Source organism: Thamnophis sirtalis, unplaced genomic scaffold (assembly GCF_051295495.1).
Source record: "Thamnophis sirtalis isolate CommonGarterSnake01/CBP01778 unplaced genomic scaffold, rThaSir2_p1.2 scaffold_6, whole genome shotgun sequence".
Lineage (NCBI taxonomy): Eukaryota > Metazoa > Chordata > Lepidosauria > Squamata > Natricidae > Thamnophis > Thamnophis sirtalis.
In genome coordinates this window covers 8,052,687-8,072,310 of record NW_028261386.1, presented here as the reverse complement: position 1 = coordinate 8,072,310, position 19,624 = coordinate 8,052,687, and the positions used below count along the sequence as shown (strand labels likewise).

The 19,624-nt window shown below is 45.1% G+C and overlaps 1 protein-coding gene across 1 annotated transcript in view; it reads left to right on the top strand.

Annotated features, from left to right (window-relative positions):
- The window catches only part of CLUH (CLUH binding protein of NUMT mRNA), a 112,262-nt gene extending 98,861 nt beyond the window's left edge, over window positions 1-13,401 (top strand). The window contains exons 22-26 of the mRNA XM_087717186.1: window positions 2,618-2,739; window positions 3,600-3,693; window positions 7,296-7,430; window positions 9,242-9,315; window positions 11,719-13,401. Coding sequence (XP_087573312.1) covers window positions 2,618-2,739; window positions 3,600-3,693; window positions 7,296-7,430; window positions 9,242-9,315; window positions 11,719-11,866 — 573 coding nt within the window. The 3' untranslated portion in view covers window positions 11,867-13,401. The remainder of the gene's footprint in view (window positions 1-2,617; window positions 2,740-3,599; window positions 3,694-7,295; window positions 7,431-9,241; window positions 9,316-11,718) is intronic.
- The last annotated feature ends 6,223 nt before the right edge of the window (window positions 13,402-19,624 follow it).

Sequence of the window (19,624 nt, the reverse complement as noted above, 5' to 3'; positions counted from 1 at the left end):
CAGTCCCCAAGCTCTCTTTTTTTTTTTAACAGACACCAACATTCCAAATATTGTTAGTAAATTGTAGTTTTGAGGCAGTGGAAGGGAGAGACTATTAGCTAAATAACGAGAGAAGCCAGAGTAGCAGAGGTGGAAGGAGTTTGGAGGTCCAACCTTCAGTAGGAAATACCATATTGGACAAGAGGTTATCCAACGTCTTCTTAAAAACTTCTAGCGTTGGAGCATTCACAATTCTGGAGGCAATCCACTCTTAGTTGTTCTAACTGTCAGGAAATTTCTCCTTAGTTCTAAGTTGCTTCTCTCATTGATTAGTTTCCACCCATTGCTTCTTGTTCTACCCTCAGGTGCCTTGGAAAATAGTTTGACTCCCTCTTCTTTGTGGCAACCCCTGAGATATTGGAAGACTGCTATCATGTCTCCCTTATTTCTTCTTTCTATTAAACTAGACATACCCAGTTCCTGCAACCGTTCTTCGTATGTTTTAGCCTCCAGTCCCTTGATCCTCTTTGTTGCTCTCCTCTTCACTCTTGAATTTAATTTGTTTTAAAATGCAGTGTTCCAATATCTCAGGAGCTGCCACAAAGAAGAGGGAGTCAAGCTATTCTCCAAAACACCTGAGGCTTCGACTCCCAGAATTCCCCAGCCAACATGGAATTAATTAAAGGGAATTAAAGTGCTTTTAGTTCAGAGGACTGTTATTGTTTGTGTCTGTCTGGCCCAAGGAACCACGAATGACATGGGGAATTACTACAGAGTACTTCCCTTATTGTTGCTTAGGAATCTTGCCAGACTAAAACACCAAAATACAAAAAAGATGTGGAGACTCTAGAAAGAGTGCAGAGAAGAGCAACAGATGATTAGGGGACTGGAGGCTAAAACATATGAAGAACGGCTGCAGGAACTGAGTATGTCTAGTTTAATAGAAAGAAGGACTAGGGGAGACATGATAGCAGCCTTCCAATATCTCAGGGGTTGCCACAAAGAAGAGGGAGTCAAGCTATTCTCCAAAGCACCTGAGGGCAGGACAAGAAGCAATGGGTAGAAACTAATTAAGGAGAGAAGCAATCTAGAACTAAGGAGGAGAAGTTGTGAATGCTCCAACACTGGAGGTTTCTAAGAGGAGATTGGACAACCATTTGTCTGAAGTGGTGTAGGGTTTCCTGCCTGAGCAGGAAGTTGATCACATGACCTTGGGACATTATAATTGTCATAAGTACCTGCCAGTTGCCAAGCTTCTGAATTTTGATCACATGATGTGAGGTTGCTACAACAATCCTAAGGGTGAAAAACAGAAGTTAATTTTTCGGTGCCATTGCAACTTCAGACGGGCATTAAATGAACTAAGTCGAGGTCTACCGGTGTTTTGCCAATGAAGCAGCTAAATCTTTAAACTAACTTGGTTAACTCTGTTGTATAAGCAGAACTTTAAAAATTGGGAAGGGTTAGGCCAGAAATAACAGCATCAGATTGCCAATTCTTTGTTCCAACTTTGATCTTGCACCCAAACCTGGTGTTTTGTATAAGTAGTCCTCGACTTGCAACTATTCATTTAGTGTCCATTTGAAGTCACAGGAGCACTAAAAACCAACTTGTGACCAATCCTCACACTTAACAATTGTTGCAGCATTCCCCACAGTCATGTGATCAAACTTCGGGTGCTTGGCAACTGGCATGTAGTTTCAACAGTTGCATTGTCTTGGGACCATGTGATCACTTTTTGCGACTTGCCCAGCCGGCTTCCAACAAGCAAAGTCCATAGGGGAAGCCAGATTCACTTAATGACCATGTGATTCACTTAATTGCAGAGATTCACTTAATAACCATGATTTAAAAAGTTATAAAATTGGGGCACCACTCACTTGAGAAATACTTTGTTTAGTGTTGTGGCCCAGCAGAGCCGGCAACAGATTCGGACAGTGAGGAGGTTGGGGAGGAAGATGGGCCAGTCCTGGAATCTGGGGAAGGCTCTGATGAGGGCTCTGTGTCGGAGGCAAAGAGGGGGCCAGGGCCTTCCGACAGTTATCGGGTGCCTTCGGAATCAGACATCAGTGAGGCAGATGAACAGCTGGAGCCTGTTCCCAGTGTGCGGATGCGCAGAGTTGCCAGACGAAGGGAACAGCTAAAGAACAGGGGTTGACTTGGGAGTAAGGCCACAGGTGGACGATGAATGGCTCCTCCCAGAGGAAATAAAAGAGGAGCAAAAGGGGAGTGGAGTTTGCAGGAGACAATTAGTTCGCTTAATTGGCCTGTGACCCTCCGAGACTCCTTGCCAGGTTTTGCAGATATGGGCCTGGCAGCTCTCCAAGCCAGATAAGGTCTGTGACTGTAAATCCTCCCTTGAAAAACTTTGCTGGATGCGAATAAGCAGAATTCACAGTCAATTAATAAAAGGGTTTTTTTTGTCGGGACAAGAAGTTTGCTTCATGCTCTTGAGAAGTCTCGGTCAGAACACTTAGTGACAGAATTTATGGCCCCAAATGTAGTCAGAAGTCAAGGACTACTTGTATGTTGAGATGGACATCTTTGACGGTCCTTTTACCCTTCTGTGATTCTGTATATAGAAGAGCTGAAAGTTTGCCCTGTTAGGCTCTAACTGGCACCTGATCTTCGTTCCTAGAACAATATTGGCCTGGTCCTTCATGGAGTTATGGAATACGACCTCTCACTGCGATTCCTGGAGAACGCGCTTGTGATCAACTCCAAGTTCCACGGGGCCAAGTCCCTAAAAGTTGCACTGAGGTGAGATTCTTCTTCCCAGGAGCGTCAGCAGGTGACAACAGAAAACACCCATCCTCTGTAGAAACTTGCATGAATCTATTCAGGGTATGCCAGCAACATGTAGAGGTACCTGAAACTGAAAGTGTTCAAACACACACACACACACATGAGAGAGAGACACAGACAGACAGACAGACAGACAGACAGTGATTGGCCCAAAGTTACTTTAGCCGCCTTCCATGCCTAAGGTCTCACAGTCTCCTGGTGATTGGCCCAAAGCAGGCATCAGCAACCTGTGGCTCTGGAGCCGCATGTGGCTCTTTCATCCCTCTGCTGCGGCTCCCTGTTGCCGGTCGGCTGCACAATTGATAGGGCTTTCGGTTAGGACAGGTAGAGAAAAAGGTCACCATGCTAGGTGGAGACTCTATGGTGGGGAAACCAGACTTCCGGTCGTCTCCAGAATTGAACGAGGGGCTTCCGGTTAGAACATTTGTGGCTCTTTGAGTGCTTAAGGTTGCCGACCCCTGGCCCAAAGCCACCTTTCATGCCTAAAGAGGGACTAGAACTCCCAGTCTATTAGTGAATGGCTCAAAGTCACCCAGCCATCTTACATGCCTAAGGCAGGATTAGAATTCACGGTCTCTTCATGATTGGCTCAAAGCTAGCTTGCAAGGGGCTTGAACTTACGGTCTCTTGCTTTCTAGCCTGGTGCCTTAACCCCTAGACCAAACTGGCTCTTAAGTGGGCTACCTGTAAGAGATGTTAAGTATCCACTCTTCCACCCCAGGCAGTTTCGCCCTTCTCGTTGTCCCACACGCGCTTTTCTTTCAGTGATGCGTAGAAACTTTTTCCCATCTTCTGTTTTTCTGTCTGTCTTTCAGCCATCACTTGGTAGCCCGGGTCTATGAGAGTAAAGCTGAATTTCGGTCAGCACTGCAGCACGAGAAAGAAGGCTACACAATTTATAAAAACCAGGTTGGATTTTGTTTTTTCTTTTCCTTGCTTGGCTTAATAGAGCGAGGACGTCTTCCGTCCTTTCAAAACTAATCTGCAGGTTACTAAGCAATGTACTTTGAAAGGGGTGGTTCTACCAGGCATTCGCAACCAGGCGGGATCTGTCAAGAGTTTGTTGCAGAAAAATCAAACGCAGAAAGCACACACAGATAACTGATTCAGCTGGATACATTAACTTCTTTATATACATAATAACAGATGAATAAATGACCAATACCAATAGTGGATTCTTTCAACGTGGTAGAAGCTACAAGCAGAACACGAGCAGGAGAGAACAGTCTCAGTTCAGAGCAGACAAAGTTCAGTCTTCTTTCAGTTTCGATTCTCAGCACAGACTCAGATCTATTTGAACTCCCATTGGCTGACTTAGTTGCTATGCCTATTCATTGGCTGACCTTGCCCCCATGTCTCTCCCAGTCATGAATATTCTAACAAGATCCAGTCGTAGAATGTTCACAATCAAGGGGGGGGGGAATGGTTGAGAAACAGGAAAGTGATCAACAAGTACCGTATTTTTTGGAGTATAAGATGCACCTTTCCCCCCCAAAAAGAGGGTGAAAATCTGGGTACTTCTTATACACTGAATGCACCATTTTTAGTGTCCCAAAACCCTTCCCCCTTTGCAAAAATGGATGTGCATAGCCTCTAGGAGGCTTCCAGAGTGCTCCTGGGGGCTGGGGAGAGCAAAAATGAGTGAAAAATGGGCCGTTTTTTGCTCATTTTTGCCCCCCCCCCCCCTGGCCCCAGGAGCACTTTACAAGCCTCCTAAAGGCTATGTATGCCCATTTTTTGACCAAAAAATGGGTCCATTTTTGTGAAAAACGGGCCATTTTGGGGAGATCTGCAGAGTGCAAAAACTTTTTTTTTAATTCACAATCTTGGTGCATCTTATACTCTGGTGCTTCTTATACTCTGAAAAGTATGGTACGTTGGACGTCAGGTAGAAAGGATCCAATACAAATTGTGTAGTTAGCACTTGTTAAGCAGGGTGGGGGCTCAAGTGAGTGGGCCGCTGAGCAGGAGTTTAGCAAGCCCGTGTTCGAGCCCTGTGTGCTGCTGTGGGGTGGGGTTGAGCTCTCATCCTTCACTCCGGCTTCTTCCGGGGACATGAAAGGCGTCCCCCAACTGGGTGTCCCCAAGGTGAACGTGATGTCACCAGCTAATCCTTTCAACCCAGAAGTGCCTCGGTCCAAGCTGGGATTCCCTTACCTTCCCTACCGGTTCGCAAATCTGTGCAGCGCTCGCGCATTACGTCGGGGTGGGTGGGCGGAGCCTCCGCAGCCGCCGGTCCGACCAAACTGGTGAGAACCAGCTGAAAAAAAAACAAAAACACTTGTTTAAATGTTAGGATCTGTGGACAGCCTATTTGCTAACCGAGTGGGATTCCTTCCTCTTTTACGGTTGTTCTGTGTGTTTGAAAAAGAAAACTTTGAAAAGAAAATGGGCGGGCCCTTCCCCAAAATGTACTTCCTTCATGCTGTACGGAAACAGTAGTTGGGCAAATTGGAGATGTCTTAGAGCTGGGGTCTCCAACCTTGGCAACTTAAAGTCTGGAGGACTTCAACTCCCAGCTGGGGGATTCTGGGAGTTGAGGTCCTCCAGGCTTTGACTTGCCAAGATTGGATACCCCTGTCTTAGAGACTATTGACCTCTGAAGAGCACAAAACATTTTTTTTCTCTCTCTGCTGTTTTATGAGATTGCAGCTGCAGACACGTTAGCCCCCATACCTAGTTACCCACTGAGTAGAAGAAAAAATTGCTCCAAATGCACGGCGGTATTTTATTTATTTATTCATTTACTCAAATGTCTATTCCGCCCACCACGCTTCCAGGCAGATTACAAATAGAACAGTAAAATCATATAAAAGCTATCATGAAAAACAAAAGTTCAAAGCCAGATTAAAACAAAGAGGGGAAAAAAAAACAATTGCAGTGGAAGAAACCTCAGACCCAACAACCACTTGCTGGGTTGTATGTAACCGTCCCGCCTCCTCCGGCCAGTTGGCAGAGCCAGGTTTTAGTTAGGAAAGTGGGGCACTGCTCACCTCCATGGGCAAACCGTTCCTGTTCTGACCCAGCTCCCCAAACACGACAAACCCTCGGAAGTGAACTCAAAGATTCCTTCATTAGGAACCCCGGCAAAAAGTTTCTCTCAACGCAGGCTGACCCCTCTGTCCGGTAGGGAGATGAATTGCCTGCCGCATCTATTCACCTCCATCCCCTGCCTTTTATCCCCAGAGCTAGGGTGGGGCTTCGCTAGCAGTGGTGACTCTTCCATCCTAAGGATCAGCCCATAGATTTCCACTGCTCTCCTCTCCTCTGCCTTCTGCTTATCCGTGTGTCAGGCACGGGACCCAGCTGTTCCTCCACTTCCTCATCAGCCACCTCCAGACCTGGGGGCTGTTGACTTTGGACATCTCTTTCTCTATGTCTGACAGCTCCATTCCCTCTCCCCTCTCGGAGCCCTCAGGTTGCCTTGATTATAGCCCTGACTCCCACGCCTCCTCCTCTGATTTGGCTGCTGGAGGAACCGGCGGGCGACAGGCCACAATAATTCCATAGGAAGGTGGGGCCACAGCCGAGAAGGTTCTCTTCTTAGACTCTGCCAGTCAAACGTCTTTAACCAGCAGCATCCTCAATATTACCTGCCCAGGTGGGATGTGTCAATTAATTGGGACAAGATACTTCCTCAGATAACTTGATCTCATGCCCTGAAGGGCTTTGAAGCTAATGACCAACATCTTAAATTGGACCCAGAAGCAAAGTGGCATTCAATGCAGCTTCCTTGGCAGAGGTGTTACGTGCACAACCAAAAGTGAGCCCCCGTGGCACGGTGGTTAGAATGCAATATTGCATATCTGCCCACTGCCGGGAGTTTGATCCTGACCGATTCAAGGTTGACTTCCATCCTTCCGAGGTGGGTAAAATGAGGACCCAGATTGTTGAGGGCAATATGATGAGTCTGTAAACCGCTTAGAGAGGGCTGTAAAGCACTACAAAGTAATATAGAAGTCTAAGGGCTATTGCTATTGCTCGTGCCACTGCATTCTGCTGTCAGGCCTGCAGTTTTCTTTTGGATCTTTGGTCTGCCACACTTTCTATTATTCTATTATGCGTGTTTCTATTGTGGGAAAATGGGAGGGAGGATTGTACAGAGTTACTTACTGTGTAGCCAAAATAAAATTCTTACTTGAAAGCCAGGGTCACCCTTTGTCTCTGCACCTCTGCACCTGACCGGAATTGGATGGGTGGAACTGCCAGCATGGCAGTGGGAGATTGGACCATGGGATGGACTTGTGGGTGTGGGGGCAAGAATTTGAACTAGGTAGGGAAAACCTAGGTAGGGTTTTCCCAGATGTGCCCACATGGCTCTCTTAATAAATTGGAACTTTGAGCAATACTTTGCCTTGGACTCTGATTTAATTTTGGATGCTATTTGGAACTCTGACAACTGAACCAGCTGCAGCTTCCGGATGCTCTTCGAGGGTAGCTCCACGTAGAGCGCATTGCAGTTGGTTTCCTCTTAATTCTTCTTTTGATGCACCTATGTCTTTTCTGCCTAGCTTGGTGAGCATCACGAGAAGACCAAAGAAAGCTCGGAGTACTTGAAATATTTGACTCAACAAGCTGTGGCCCTCCAACGCACAATGAATGAGATCTACAAAAACGGATCCAACGCCAACATTATGCCCTTGAAAGTGAGTTGCTGAAAGTTGTCCCCTATCATAGGGGTCCCCACACACACCCCACCCTGCTCCGTGGACCGGCACCGGGTCCGCAGCATGCCAGAAACCGGTCTGCGCAAACAAGCGAAACCCCATCGAAGGGATGCAGGCAGTACATGAAACCACGCCCCCTCCGGTCCACGGAGAAACCTCTCTCCATGGAACCGTTCCCTGGTGCCCAAAAGGTTGGGGGCTACGGCCCTACCAGGGATGTCAGAGATGGACCAACCCAATCTCTCCCATTTTCACTGGTGGAGTGGCCAGTCTAATTTTGAAAAGTAACCTGTGCAATGTACCGTATTTTTCGGAGTGTAAGACGCACCATGATTTTGAAGAGGTAAATTTTTTAAAAAAGTTTTTGCACTCTGCAGGCCTCCCAAACCCTCTGCATGCCTCGTTTTTTGTGGGGGGAAAAAAAGGCATACAGAGCTTTGGGAGGCTTGTAGAGTGCTCTTGGGGGCTGGAGGGGGCCAAAAATGAGCAAAAAACGGCCGACTTTTTCCCCAAATGGCCCATTTTTTGCAAAACAAAAGGGCATGCAGAGGCTTTGGGAGGCTTGTAGAGTGCTCCTGGGGGGGGGGCAAATACACCCTGTTTTTTGCTTTTTTTTTTTTTTTTTTTTTTTGCCCTCCCCAGCTCCCAGCAGCACTCTGGAAGCCTCCTAAAGGCTAAGCACATCCATTTTTGCAAAGGGAGCGGGGTTTCGATAGGCCAAAATGCTGTATTCAGTGTATAAGACGCACCCAGATTTTCACCCTCTTTTTTGAGGGAAAAGGGTGCATCTTATACTCCCAAAAATACGGTACTTTAACAAGCTTGTCCAGTTTATTCTCTGCCGCTGTTATTGGGGTTTTTTTGTTTTATAGCTGGGAGAGTCCATGTTGGTTGCAGCCCGTTCTTGACTAGTCTCGGCCATATCTCGTGGTGCTTCAAGAGGTTCCCCAATCACATCTGGGCTCTAAGAGCCCCTCAATATTGCAAAATCAAATTTGAGGACAGAATGTTATTTTTCAGTAAGGAGAGGTATGGTGGAGCTCTCGCCTTACAATCAGGAGGCTGTGAGTTCCAGCCTAGATAGAGGCAGATATTTTTCTCTCTGGACACACTGAGACTATACCTGCTGAGCAAAACTCCGCACTGGCAACAGGTAGAGCATCCGGCCATTAAAAAACTGCTAGGTCCATTCAATTGCCCAGACTCTAGCTTGCAAGGGATTATGGGGTCATTAAATGAAGGAGAAGAAGAGGAAGAGGAAGAAGAAGAAGATGATGAATGTTATTTTTCAGTAGCAACATTTCCTCGGGGGGTGGGTGTAAATAAAAATTAAGAGTTGTACGAAGCATTTCTTAGACATAATATTTCACATTTATTTTGCCTTAACTATTGGCAATTCCAAATAAAAAAAAATGGGCTTCAGATTTTTGCCCTACTACACCTGCAGGAACATCACCACCACAGGAAGGGAAGAATTTCTGTCTTTCAGTTGAAAGACGTTGAAGATAGTGTAGCCAGCTTTTTGGTTGAGCATGGATTTGAACACAGCTCCCTTCCCCAAAACAAAAATATTCATGCTTTTGTCCCAAAGCTGCTTTCCAAAAGGCAAGTGGATTTGTGTATGAGAGAGAGGGTGTGTTTTCTTCTGAAAACATTTTGCTTCTCATCCAAGAAGCTTCTTCAGTTCTGAATTAGAACAGAAGAAACTCCTTGGATGAGAAGCAAAACGTGAATTTGGGTGGTCGTCTTTTCTTAACGTGGCACTAAACTCGGCTTGTTCCATGTCCCAGTTCACAGCTCCCAGCATGGCCAGCGTCTTAGAGCAGCTGAATATTATCAATGGAATCCTCTTCATTCCACTAAGGTAAGGAATCCGGATGACACTCACTGCCTAATGTTGCTTCACTTCAGACCAAATAGCAGCCGCAGTTCTCTTGAGGAAGCGTCCATAAAGTTTGCAAGTTGTACGTAAGGGGTGGAAGTTGGGCAGAGAGAAATCTCTTCAGGGCCCAGAGTGTTTGGACTGGTTTGAATTTTGTCTTGAATTTTTTCCTCCTATTTCTCTTCCAAACATCCCTTTTGTCCTCTTACCTGCTTTCAGCCTTTATTCCTAACTTGTAAACCGTAGTAGACTTTCCCAGGATGCTGTTGAGTTTATCCGTTAAAATAAAACCATGTCTTGGGGCATTTTTTTTTACTACATACAATTCGTTTGCACATAATTCTGCTGCCAGATATTGATTGGCCGCCATAAATAACATTTTAATGAGGTATAACACACACAGAGACACAGACATGGTCAGTAGAATAAGAAGATCTCACCTCCACTCCATTTATGTATTGGTTCCTATTTTGCCCAGGTTTTGTTAACTTTTAATGCTCATTTTTTCCTGTTTTGACATCTTAATATTTTATATTGCTATTTTTATGATGTGAACTGCCTAGAGTAGCTCCACTTTGGCATATAAATTTAATAAGTAAATCTATCTATATCTATCAATCTATATCTATTTAAAAGAACTCATCAGATTTATCTATCATCTATCTATTTATCTCTATCATCTCTGTCATCTATCTATCATCTCTGTCTGTCTATCTGTCTGTCATCTATCTATCTATATCTTATCTGTCATCTATCTGTCTGTCTGTCATCTATCTATCATCTATCTATATCTATGTCTGTCTGTCATCTATCATCTCTGTCTGTCATCTATCTATATCTCTCTGTCGTCTGTCTGTCTGTCTGTCTATAGCTATCTATCTGTCTATCATCTCTGTCTGTCTATCTGTCTGTCATCTATCTATATCTATCTATCATCTATCTGTGTCTGTCATCTATCTATCATCTCTATCTGTCATCTATCTATCTATCTATCTATCTATCTATCTATCTATCTATCTATCTATCTATCTATCACTATCTGTCTGTCTGTCTGTCTGTCTATCATCTATCTAAAAGAACCGATCAGATTTATCTATCCATCTACCCAAACTCTGCAGTGGACCATCACTAATTTCTTTCAGTGAGGTGCTGTTTATTTTTATATTTATTTATTTTTGAAATTAATTGGCCATCCATCTTACCACAGGGTAACTCTGTTAAACACATGATGCTGACAGTCATTCACTCACACACTCACAGCCCTGGAAAATGCCCCCCCCCCCCAACAAATCTCTTTCAACCAAACACTGAGGCACAAATAATTTTTTGGAGTACGGGGAGGCCCAGTGAATTTAAAATAATAGCAAAACTTTATTGCTTATCATGTAGATAACTTGCTCTTTCCCACATGTACACACATACATTCCTCCACATTTACTTACGCTCTCAACTAGGGGAGGAACAGGGGCCAGTCCTGGGGATGGAGGAAAGCTCAGATGAGGGCTCTGCGTCAGAGGCACAGAGGGAGTTAGACAGCAATGAGGCAGAAGAACAGCTGGAGCCTGTTCCCAGTGTGCGCATGCGCAGAGCTCAGAGAAAATAGGGTCGACTTGGGAGTAAAGCCACACCTTGGAGGTGATTGACCCCTCCCATAGGAAACAAAAGAGGAACGAATGGGGAGGGGGCTTTTGCAGAAAACCATTCGTTCATTCGGTCGGTTCAAGATTGGCAAGTTTTCTATGTGATTTTAAGAGACTCTGTGCCATGTTTGCCTTCCCCTGCGTTTGAAACTACTGTATTTTTCAGAGTATAAGACGCACCAAGCTTATGAAGAGGCTAATTTTTTTTAAAAAAGTAGTTGCACTCTGTAGACTTCCCAAAAATGGTTTTTCGTGAAAATGGGCCCGTTTTTTGTCAAAACAAGGGCATGCATAGCATTTAGGAGGCTTCTAAAGTGCTGCTGGGGCTGTGAGTTGGGTGGGCAAAATTGAGCAAAAAACGGCCCGTTTTTCACTCATTTCTGCCTTCCCCAGCTCCCAGGAGTACTCTGAAAGCTTTCTAAAGGCTATACACGGCCATTTTGGTGAAGGGGGGGAGTTTTGGGAGGCAAAAAATGCTGTATTTAGTGTATAAGAAGCACCCAGATTTTCAGCTTCTTTTTCGAGGAAAAAGGTGTGTCTTATATTCCAAAAAATACAGTAGTTATCTGGCAGCTCTCCAAGCAAGATAAGGTTTGTGCTGATAAATATTCCTCTGAAAGACTGTTTAATAAGCCTTGCTGAGTGTGAATGAAAGGAATTCACAGTCGTGTAAATAAAAGAGGTTTCCTTCTTGCTTTCTAAGGAAGCCTGGCTCAGAACAATCTCTCTGCTTCTCTTCCCACAGCCAAAAAGATTTAGAGAGCCTTAAGGCCGAGGTACAGAGACGGCAGCAGCTGCAAGAATCCTTCCGGAGCAGCGATCAGCCGGAGACCGAAGAGAAGCCCCCCGAAGAGGAAGAACGAAGCCAGCCCGTCCGTCCCAACACCCCTTAGAGCTTTAAAGAGCTTTTTAGTTCACTGGTCCTCACCACAGAATTTGCCCCAGGTGATTCAAGCCTCACCCTGGGACAATTTTGGCAATGTTGTTTGTTTCTGGGGAGGGATAATTTTTTTTTGTTTTTGTTTGTGTTTGATTTGCACTGGTACAATGAATTTACAATGCAAAAGAACAAAATTTTGAGAAATGAAGTCTACCTGTCTGTAAACGGGCCACCCGCAAGCATCTCAGGTGGCGTGGAAGAGAGCAGAAGGTCTGTGCCCCCCAAACGGCCCAACTACACGTAGACCAAGGATGCCACATCGAGGTGGCGAGAGAGGAAGAAGAGGGGCAGGAGATGTATGTTGCGTGTATGTGTGTGAGTGTATCATCCATCCATTTCTACTGTGTACATAAGAGATTTAATTCCAAGTGAGGGATAATATAATATTTCTCAGGTCATTTTTATGTTGACTTTTAAAAAGAAGACATTTAACTTTGCAAAAATCTTTGGCCATCAGCCCACCAACTATTGATTTTAGAGTGTATTTTTTCCCCTTCCCCTTCTTTCTTCCTGCCTTTAAGCCTCGGGCCCCTTAAACACTGTTTAGGTGTCTGCAACATTATAAATATTATATATTAAATATAAATTCAGCCATATTTTTATCGGAATATCAATTTTTTTAAAAAAAAGCCCAAATGGATTTGGTTCGGAAGAGAGAGAAATTTTAAGGCGTGTTAAAAAAAAATCCCTCCTTATCTCTCCCCCTCTTCCTTCCCCCCACCGCGCTCACATTTAGGAAGAAAAAGCCACTGTGTTCCATTCAGGTGCCACGTTTAGCTTTATTTTAGGGGAGGGTAAAAAAAAAATACAGGGAGCATTTTATTATTGTGGTTTGCAACTCGTCATGTCCCAGGAAAAAGCAAACAGTGCCTCAATAAATTCCTTTGGGTTTACACGAGATGGAATAAGATGAAAAACATCCCAAAGAAAGTACAGGAACCGGAATGTTAAAAACCCCACTTTTAATATTGGTTGAACGAAGGTGTCTCCTTCCCTCCCTCTCCCGCCTCCCAGGCATTTGCAAGTGAATGGTTAAACCTGGAGCCCAGAGCGATGGGAACGAGAGTCCCACTGACTTCCACTGACTGCCACTTAGTTCCAGAACTTGGGAAGAAGGGCTGATCGTTTCGTACCACCCTTCGATTCTGCCAACTTCCCCATCACTGCACTGTCCCGCACCCACCTGCCTCTTGGCTAACCCTCAGTGCCTGTGTGCTCTCCCTGTCCCCCCCCCCAACACCAATTCCGGAGGAGGGGGGGGAAATTTGCACGAAAGGAAACTCATTTGCCCAGAGCGTCCTTGGAAAAGAGGGTGGGATTAGGAAGTGGGTGGGGGAGAAGCAGTGGACACATGTAACCAAGAACACCATCCCTGGAGAAAAAGAACCACCAACAACTGCCCCAGCAGTAGAATCGAATCAATCAATGTCTCTTTTATTTCTAAGGTTTATCTGTGAATGTATTAAAAACCAAGAATCATGAATCTAATGCTGCATCTGCTTTCATTTCTCTTCTCCCTGTGCGAAGCCACAGATTTTCCCCAGGTATTGAAGTACAGGTCCGACGTGTGTTTTGGGAGTGGGGGGGGAGCTGGCTGTCTCTCTTCTCAGAGCTTGGCCTTGGGACCAGTCCTGCTTTCCAAAAAGGCAGTCTCCAATCAGGGGTGAAATGCTACCGGTTCGGGCCGGTTTGTCCGAACCGGTAGTAAAAATGCTTTAAAAAAAGTTCGTTTTTTTAAAAGTTCCAATGATCGCCGGCACAGCTGATCGTCAGAACTTTTTTTTTTTTTTTTTTTTACTTTTTAAAGCATTTTTAACTCCCGAACCGGGAATTTAAACATGCTAAAAAAAAAAAGTTTTTAAAAAGTTCTGACGATCAGCTGTGCTGCGCGATTTATATTCGCTAGAAAGCAGGAAATCCTGCTTTCTAGCGGAATCTAAATCGTGCGGCAAAGATGTTCTCCCCGCCCCCCCCCCCGCTGTTCTACTTACCTTTGCAGACTCAGAAAAGGCTTCTAAGCCCCTGCAGTGCGCATGCGCATTGGTAACAGACTTCCCTATTCTATGGGAACAGAAGAAATGGGACATTCCTGCCAGGGTACACATCTTAGCCAACACTAAAAATGTGTTGTTGTGGACAGGTAAAAACAATGCTGTTCAGAGTTGTCCAACTCCACAGGTACTTTGCAGACATATTAGGCCTCAAAATGTGTCTCCCCTGCCCCGAAATCCAATAAGAAGAGTGTTTAGACGATGCCGTAATCCAGCCCTTCTCAACCGAGGACCATGTGAGGATGTCTGGACTTCAACTCCCAGAATTCTGTTGGAAGGAAGCTCTCAAGGTCTTCAAGTGGCCAAAGTTGAGAATCCTGTTCTAGTTAAATTTTGCAATACAGCTAATTCCTCAGCTTATGACCATACTTGAGCCCAAAATTTGTTGCTAAGTGAGACCATTATTAAGTGAATGTTGCCCCACTTTACAGCCTTGCCACAGTTGTTAAGTGAAACACTGCAGTTAAGTGAATCTGGTTTCTCCAGTGACTTAGCTTGGTAGAAGATTGCCCAGGCGCTGCAGCCGTCATAAACGTGACTTGACAAGCATCTCAATTTTGATCCGATGACTAATGGTTGTCTGAAAAATGGTCATAAATCACTTTTCAGTGCCCTTGTGACTTTGAAGTCACTAAATGAACTGTCGTAAATCAAGGACTACCTGTAATCCTCAGTTGTAGTTATCCATTCTGCTTAAGCAGAATCCATTCTACTGTGTGGCAGTGAATTAGATTGGGGGGGGGGGGGCTTTCTGAAATAAAGTAAGAAGCAGTAATACAATACAATAGCAGAGTTGGAAGGGACCTTGGAGGTCATCTAGTCCAACCCCCTGCCGAGGCAGGAAACCCTACACCACTTCAGACAAATGCTTATCCAACATCATCTTTAAAACTTCTAGTGTTGGAGCATTCACAACTTCTGGAGGCAACTTCTGTTCCACTGATTAATTGTTTTAACTGTCAGGAAGTTTCTCCTCAGTTCTAAGTTGCTTCTCTCCTTGATTAGTTTCCACCCATTGCTTCTTGTTCTACCTTCAGGTGCCTTGGAAAATAGTTTGGCTCCCTCTTTGTAGCAGCACCTGAGATATTGAAGGACTGCTATCATGTCTCCCTTAGTCCTTCTTTTCATTACACTAGACATACCCAGTTCCTGCGACCGTTCTTCATATGTTTTAGCCTCCAGTCCCCTAATCATCTTTGTTGCTCTTCTCTGCACTCTTTCTAGAGTCTCCACATCTTTTCTACATTGTGGTGACCAAAACTGGATGCAGGATTCCAAGTGTGGCCTTACCAAGACATTATAAAGTGGTATTAACACTTCACGTTATCTTGATTCTCTCCCTCTGTTTATGCAGCCTAGAACTGTGTTGGCTTTTTTGGCAGCTGCTGCACACGGCTGGCTCCTATTTAAATGGTTGCCCACTAGGACTCCAAGATCCCTTTCACAGTTACTACTGTTGAGCAAGATACCACCTATACTGTACCTGTGCATTTCGTTTTTCTTACCTAAATGTAGAACCTTACACTTTTCACCATTGAATTTCATTTTATTAGATAGTGCCCAATGTTCAAGTTTGTCAAGATCCTTCTGTATTTTAAGCCTGTTTTCTGGAGTGTTGGCTATTCCTGCCAGCTTGTTGTCATCTGCAAATTTGATGAATTCCCCATTTATTCCCTCATCCAAATCATTGATGAAGATGTTGAAGAGTACTGGGCCTAAAACAGAGCTTTGGGGTGCTCCACTGCATACTTCCTTCCATGTAGATGCAGTTCCACTGAGGACTACATGTTGAGTGTGGTTGGTCATCCAGTTACGAATCCATCTGGTGGTGATGCTGTCTAACCTACATTCTTCTCCTTTATCTAGTAGTGGGTTATGGTCTACCTTATCAAATGCCTTACTGAAGTCCAAGTGAACTATATCGATGGCATTCCTCTGGTTCACTAATTTTGTCACTTTGTCAAAGAATGCAATAAGATTAGTCTGGCATGATCTGTTTTTGACCAACCCATGTTGGCTTTTGGCTCTTACTTTGTTTGTTTCTAGGTGTTCACTAATCCGTTGCTTGATTATCTTTTCCAGAATCTTCCCTGGTATTGAGGCCAGGCTGATAGGTCTGTATTTATCAGCCTGACCTCAATACCAGGAAAGATTCTGGAAAAGATAATCAAACAACGGATTAGTAGAGAACATCCAACTTCTGTTTTGCACCCTTCTAATGGGACGCGGTGGCTCAGTGGCTAAGACGCTGAGCTTGTTGATCAGAAAGGTTGGCAGTTCGAATCCCTCCACGTAACGGAGTGAGCTCCCGTTACTTGTCCCAGCTTCTTCCAACCTAGGAGTTCAAAAGCATGTAAAAAATTCAAGTAGAAAAATGGAAACCACTTTTGGTGGGAAGGTAACAGCCTTCCATGTGCCTTAGGCATTTAGTCATGCCGGCCACATGACCACGGAGACGTCTTCGGACAGCACTGGCTCTTTGGCTTTGAAACAGAGATGAGCACCGCCCCCTAGAGTCAGGAACGACTAGCACATATGTGCGAGGGGAACCTTTACCTTTTAATGCACCTCATTTTCCAATTTTATTTACTGGAAGGGAGGGAGTTTGACTCTCCTGCCTACATAGCAGTGGTGGGTTCCAGATCCCGCTGCAACGGGGCCTGGTGTCCACCACGTGAACACACGTAGCATGCGCACAGCACATGTACTTACTGCCCGCGATGGTCCAGCTGCTCGGTGGAGTGTTGCGCAGGCGCCGTATGCTCCATGCACATACGCGAAAGCCCCACCCGATCAGCTCAAATAGCAGTAAGGTGGGCGGGTGGACCCTCCGGGGCACCGTAACGGAACGGTACTTGGTGCTCCCAGCAGGCACCGGTCATATCCCACCACTGCTACGTAGCATCTTATAGCCTTGTGGAAGATCCAGAAATATTCCACTCAAAGAGTCTCTTCGAACTGCGATTGGTAGCAAATACATTTGATGATATTAATAAGAATCCGAGCGGGCCAATTTGCCAGCTTCACATTTGTGGGTTTGTGATGGCCTTGTGAGGACACAACAAATGATGGATGCTCTAGAACAGGGGCGTCAAACGTGTGAAATCACGGCACATATTGGGACTTATTTCCTCCTTCGCTACACTTGGCATGGGCATGGCCGGCGCATGACGCATTTGCGCTGCATGTTTTTACAGTCCTGCTACAGAAAGATGGCAGGATGCAAACACCTGGGAAGAATTCTCGGGAGGATTTGATTGAAGGGGGAAAGTGCACATTTGATTTATCTTTGGGAACATTTGGGTCCATCTTTAATATTGGAATGCTGGGGGAGAACTTTCTGGCAATATTTTCCATCTTGGCTGGTTTTACTTTTCACGCAATTGCAACCTGGCTAACAATGTGTTTGTTGGCGGCGCAGTAGTTAGAATGCAATAGCATTGCAGGCTGAGTCTGCCAACTGCCAGAAGTTCGATCCTGACAGGCTCAAGGTGGACTCAGCCTTCCATCTTCCTGAGATCAGTAAAAAGATTGACCCAGATTGTTGGGGTCAATAGACTAAACCACTTAAAGAGGGCTGTAAAGCACTATGAAGCTGTATATACCGTAAGCCTTAAGTGTTCAAAGGATTGAGGCCTTTGGACGATGGTGGGAAGGTAACAGCGTTTCGTGCACCTTCGGCGTTTAGTCATGCCGGGCACATGACCCCAGGGTGACCTTAGGATACTGCAAATGGCTGTAGTGTGGCCCTGTTGCTGAGTGTCCAAATGTGACCATATAGAGGGGGCCCAATCAGAACTTTGAATCCAGGCTATTTTTCTGGTTGGTTGTAATTTCGAATAACGACTAAGCAATTGGTTGTAAATTGAGGACAACCTAGAAGAGCCAGTCATTCCAAGTTTTCTTTGCTTATTATTTCGCGCGGGGGTGGGGGGTGGGGAGAAGGAAAGCCAACAACTTAAAGAGAGATACAAATACTGTCTCTATGCTGTCAACGGCCGAACGGTTTGTTCAGAAATGATTATTCCAAAATGAGTTGTTACCTTATTCATAAAACTGGCGTTAATCAAAAGTTACTATTTCCTGATGTAGAAAATTAAGGCAAAGATAGGAAAAACCAATTTATTGGAGGAGACGGTGTGGGAGAATCAATACTAATTAGGTTAATTAAATGGTGTCTGCTCCAATTAACACCATAATTCATTTGGGTTAGTTTAATTTGGGTCAAATCGCTGCTCTGAGGCTTTCCACTAGAAGTTAAAATGCATTCCATTTATTCCTGCTAACCATTAACCTCACAGGCACGGAAATCTGTTTCACTTTCCAGATAATATATGCCCGGGCAATTCACCCAACATGCCCAGTCTTGCCTAGCAGATTCATCAAGCCACGAGTGTGTCCTCTCTGTGATCTAAGCCCTGGAACAAACCCTTGTAGCCAGGAGTGCTAGTGATTAACACATGTATTTGCACAACTTAAATCTGATGACCGGACTTTTCTTAAGAGAGTTGCAGGCCTTTAGGTATTGCGTGACTTAACTCCATGTGTTGGGATCATATCAGAGGTGGGATTCAGCCGGTTGTGACCAGTTCTGGGGAACCGGTAGCGGAAATTTTGAGTAGTTCAAAGAACCGGTAAATACCACCTCTGGCTGGCCCCGCCCCTATCTATTCTCTGCCTCCCGAGTCCCAGCTGATCAGGAGGGAATGGGGATTTTGCAGTATCCTTCCCTTGCCACACCCACCAAGCCATGCCCACAGAACCAGTAGTAAAAAATATTGAATCCCACCATTGGATCATATATTGGAAAACCATGGAGTTCATAATTGAAAGGGACCTTGGAGATCTTCTAGTCCAACCTCCTGCTCGAGCAGAGGAGCCCATACTGTTCTGGACAAATGGCTGCCCAATCTCTTCTTACAAAAACCTCCATTGATGGGAGCGCCCACTTCCGAAGTTAGGCCAGTCACTGTTGTAGCAACCATGGGCAGGTAAATGCTCCTTCTCCACGACTGTATCGCAATCTGTGTTGTATCTGGCTTGTTGCTCTGGTCTCCCTAAGATTTACTGTCCTGGGATATCTGCAGGGCAGGGCCCATTGATTGAGTAGGCACTGCTCCTAAGGGGAGCAGATATGCAACACCAGTCTCTTGCTACACCTTGATGGAGCGTGTAAAATCATGGCAAAAGAGTTTTTGCCCAGCTTCGGCAGGGACACCAACTGCAGCCCTTCCTGGAGCAGATTATACCTTCATCATCCCACAGAATTCTGGCATATGATTTCCATGGGGCTGTTTTTTTAAATTCACTTGGACCTTACCACTGATCTGAAATGCAGCCACCCGCACGGACTGGCGCCACCTACTTATTAGTTATTGCATCCATCCTGCGGGATACACCAATTCTCATTAAACTTTGGATGAAATCTGGAACGAACTCCCCGTGGAGATTCGGACCCTCACCACCCTCCAGTCCTTCTGTGCCGCTCTAAAGATCTGGCTATCCCGGCTGGCCTGGGGTTAAGATTCTAACCCCATTCGAATTGTGTGACTGTTGTGTTTTCTTTTTAATATGTTGTATTGTCTTCATATTAGAAATTGTCTGTCTCCACCCCCCCTTTTTGAACTGTGAGCCGCCCTGAGTCCCCCCAGGGAAAAGGG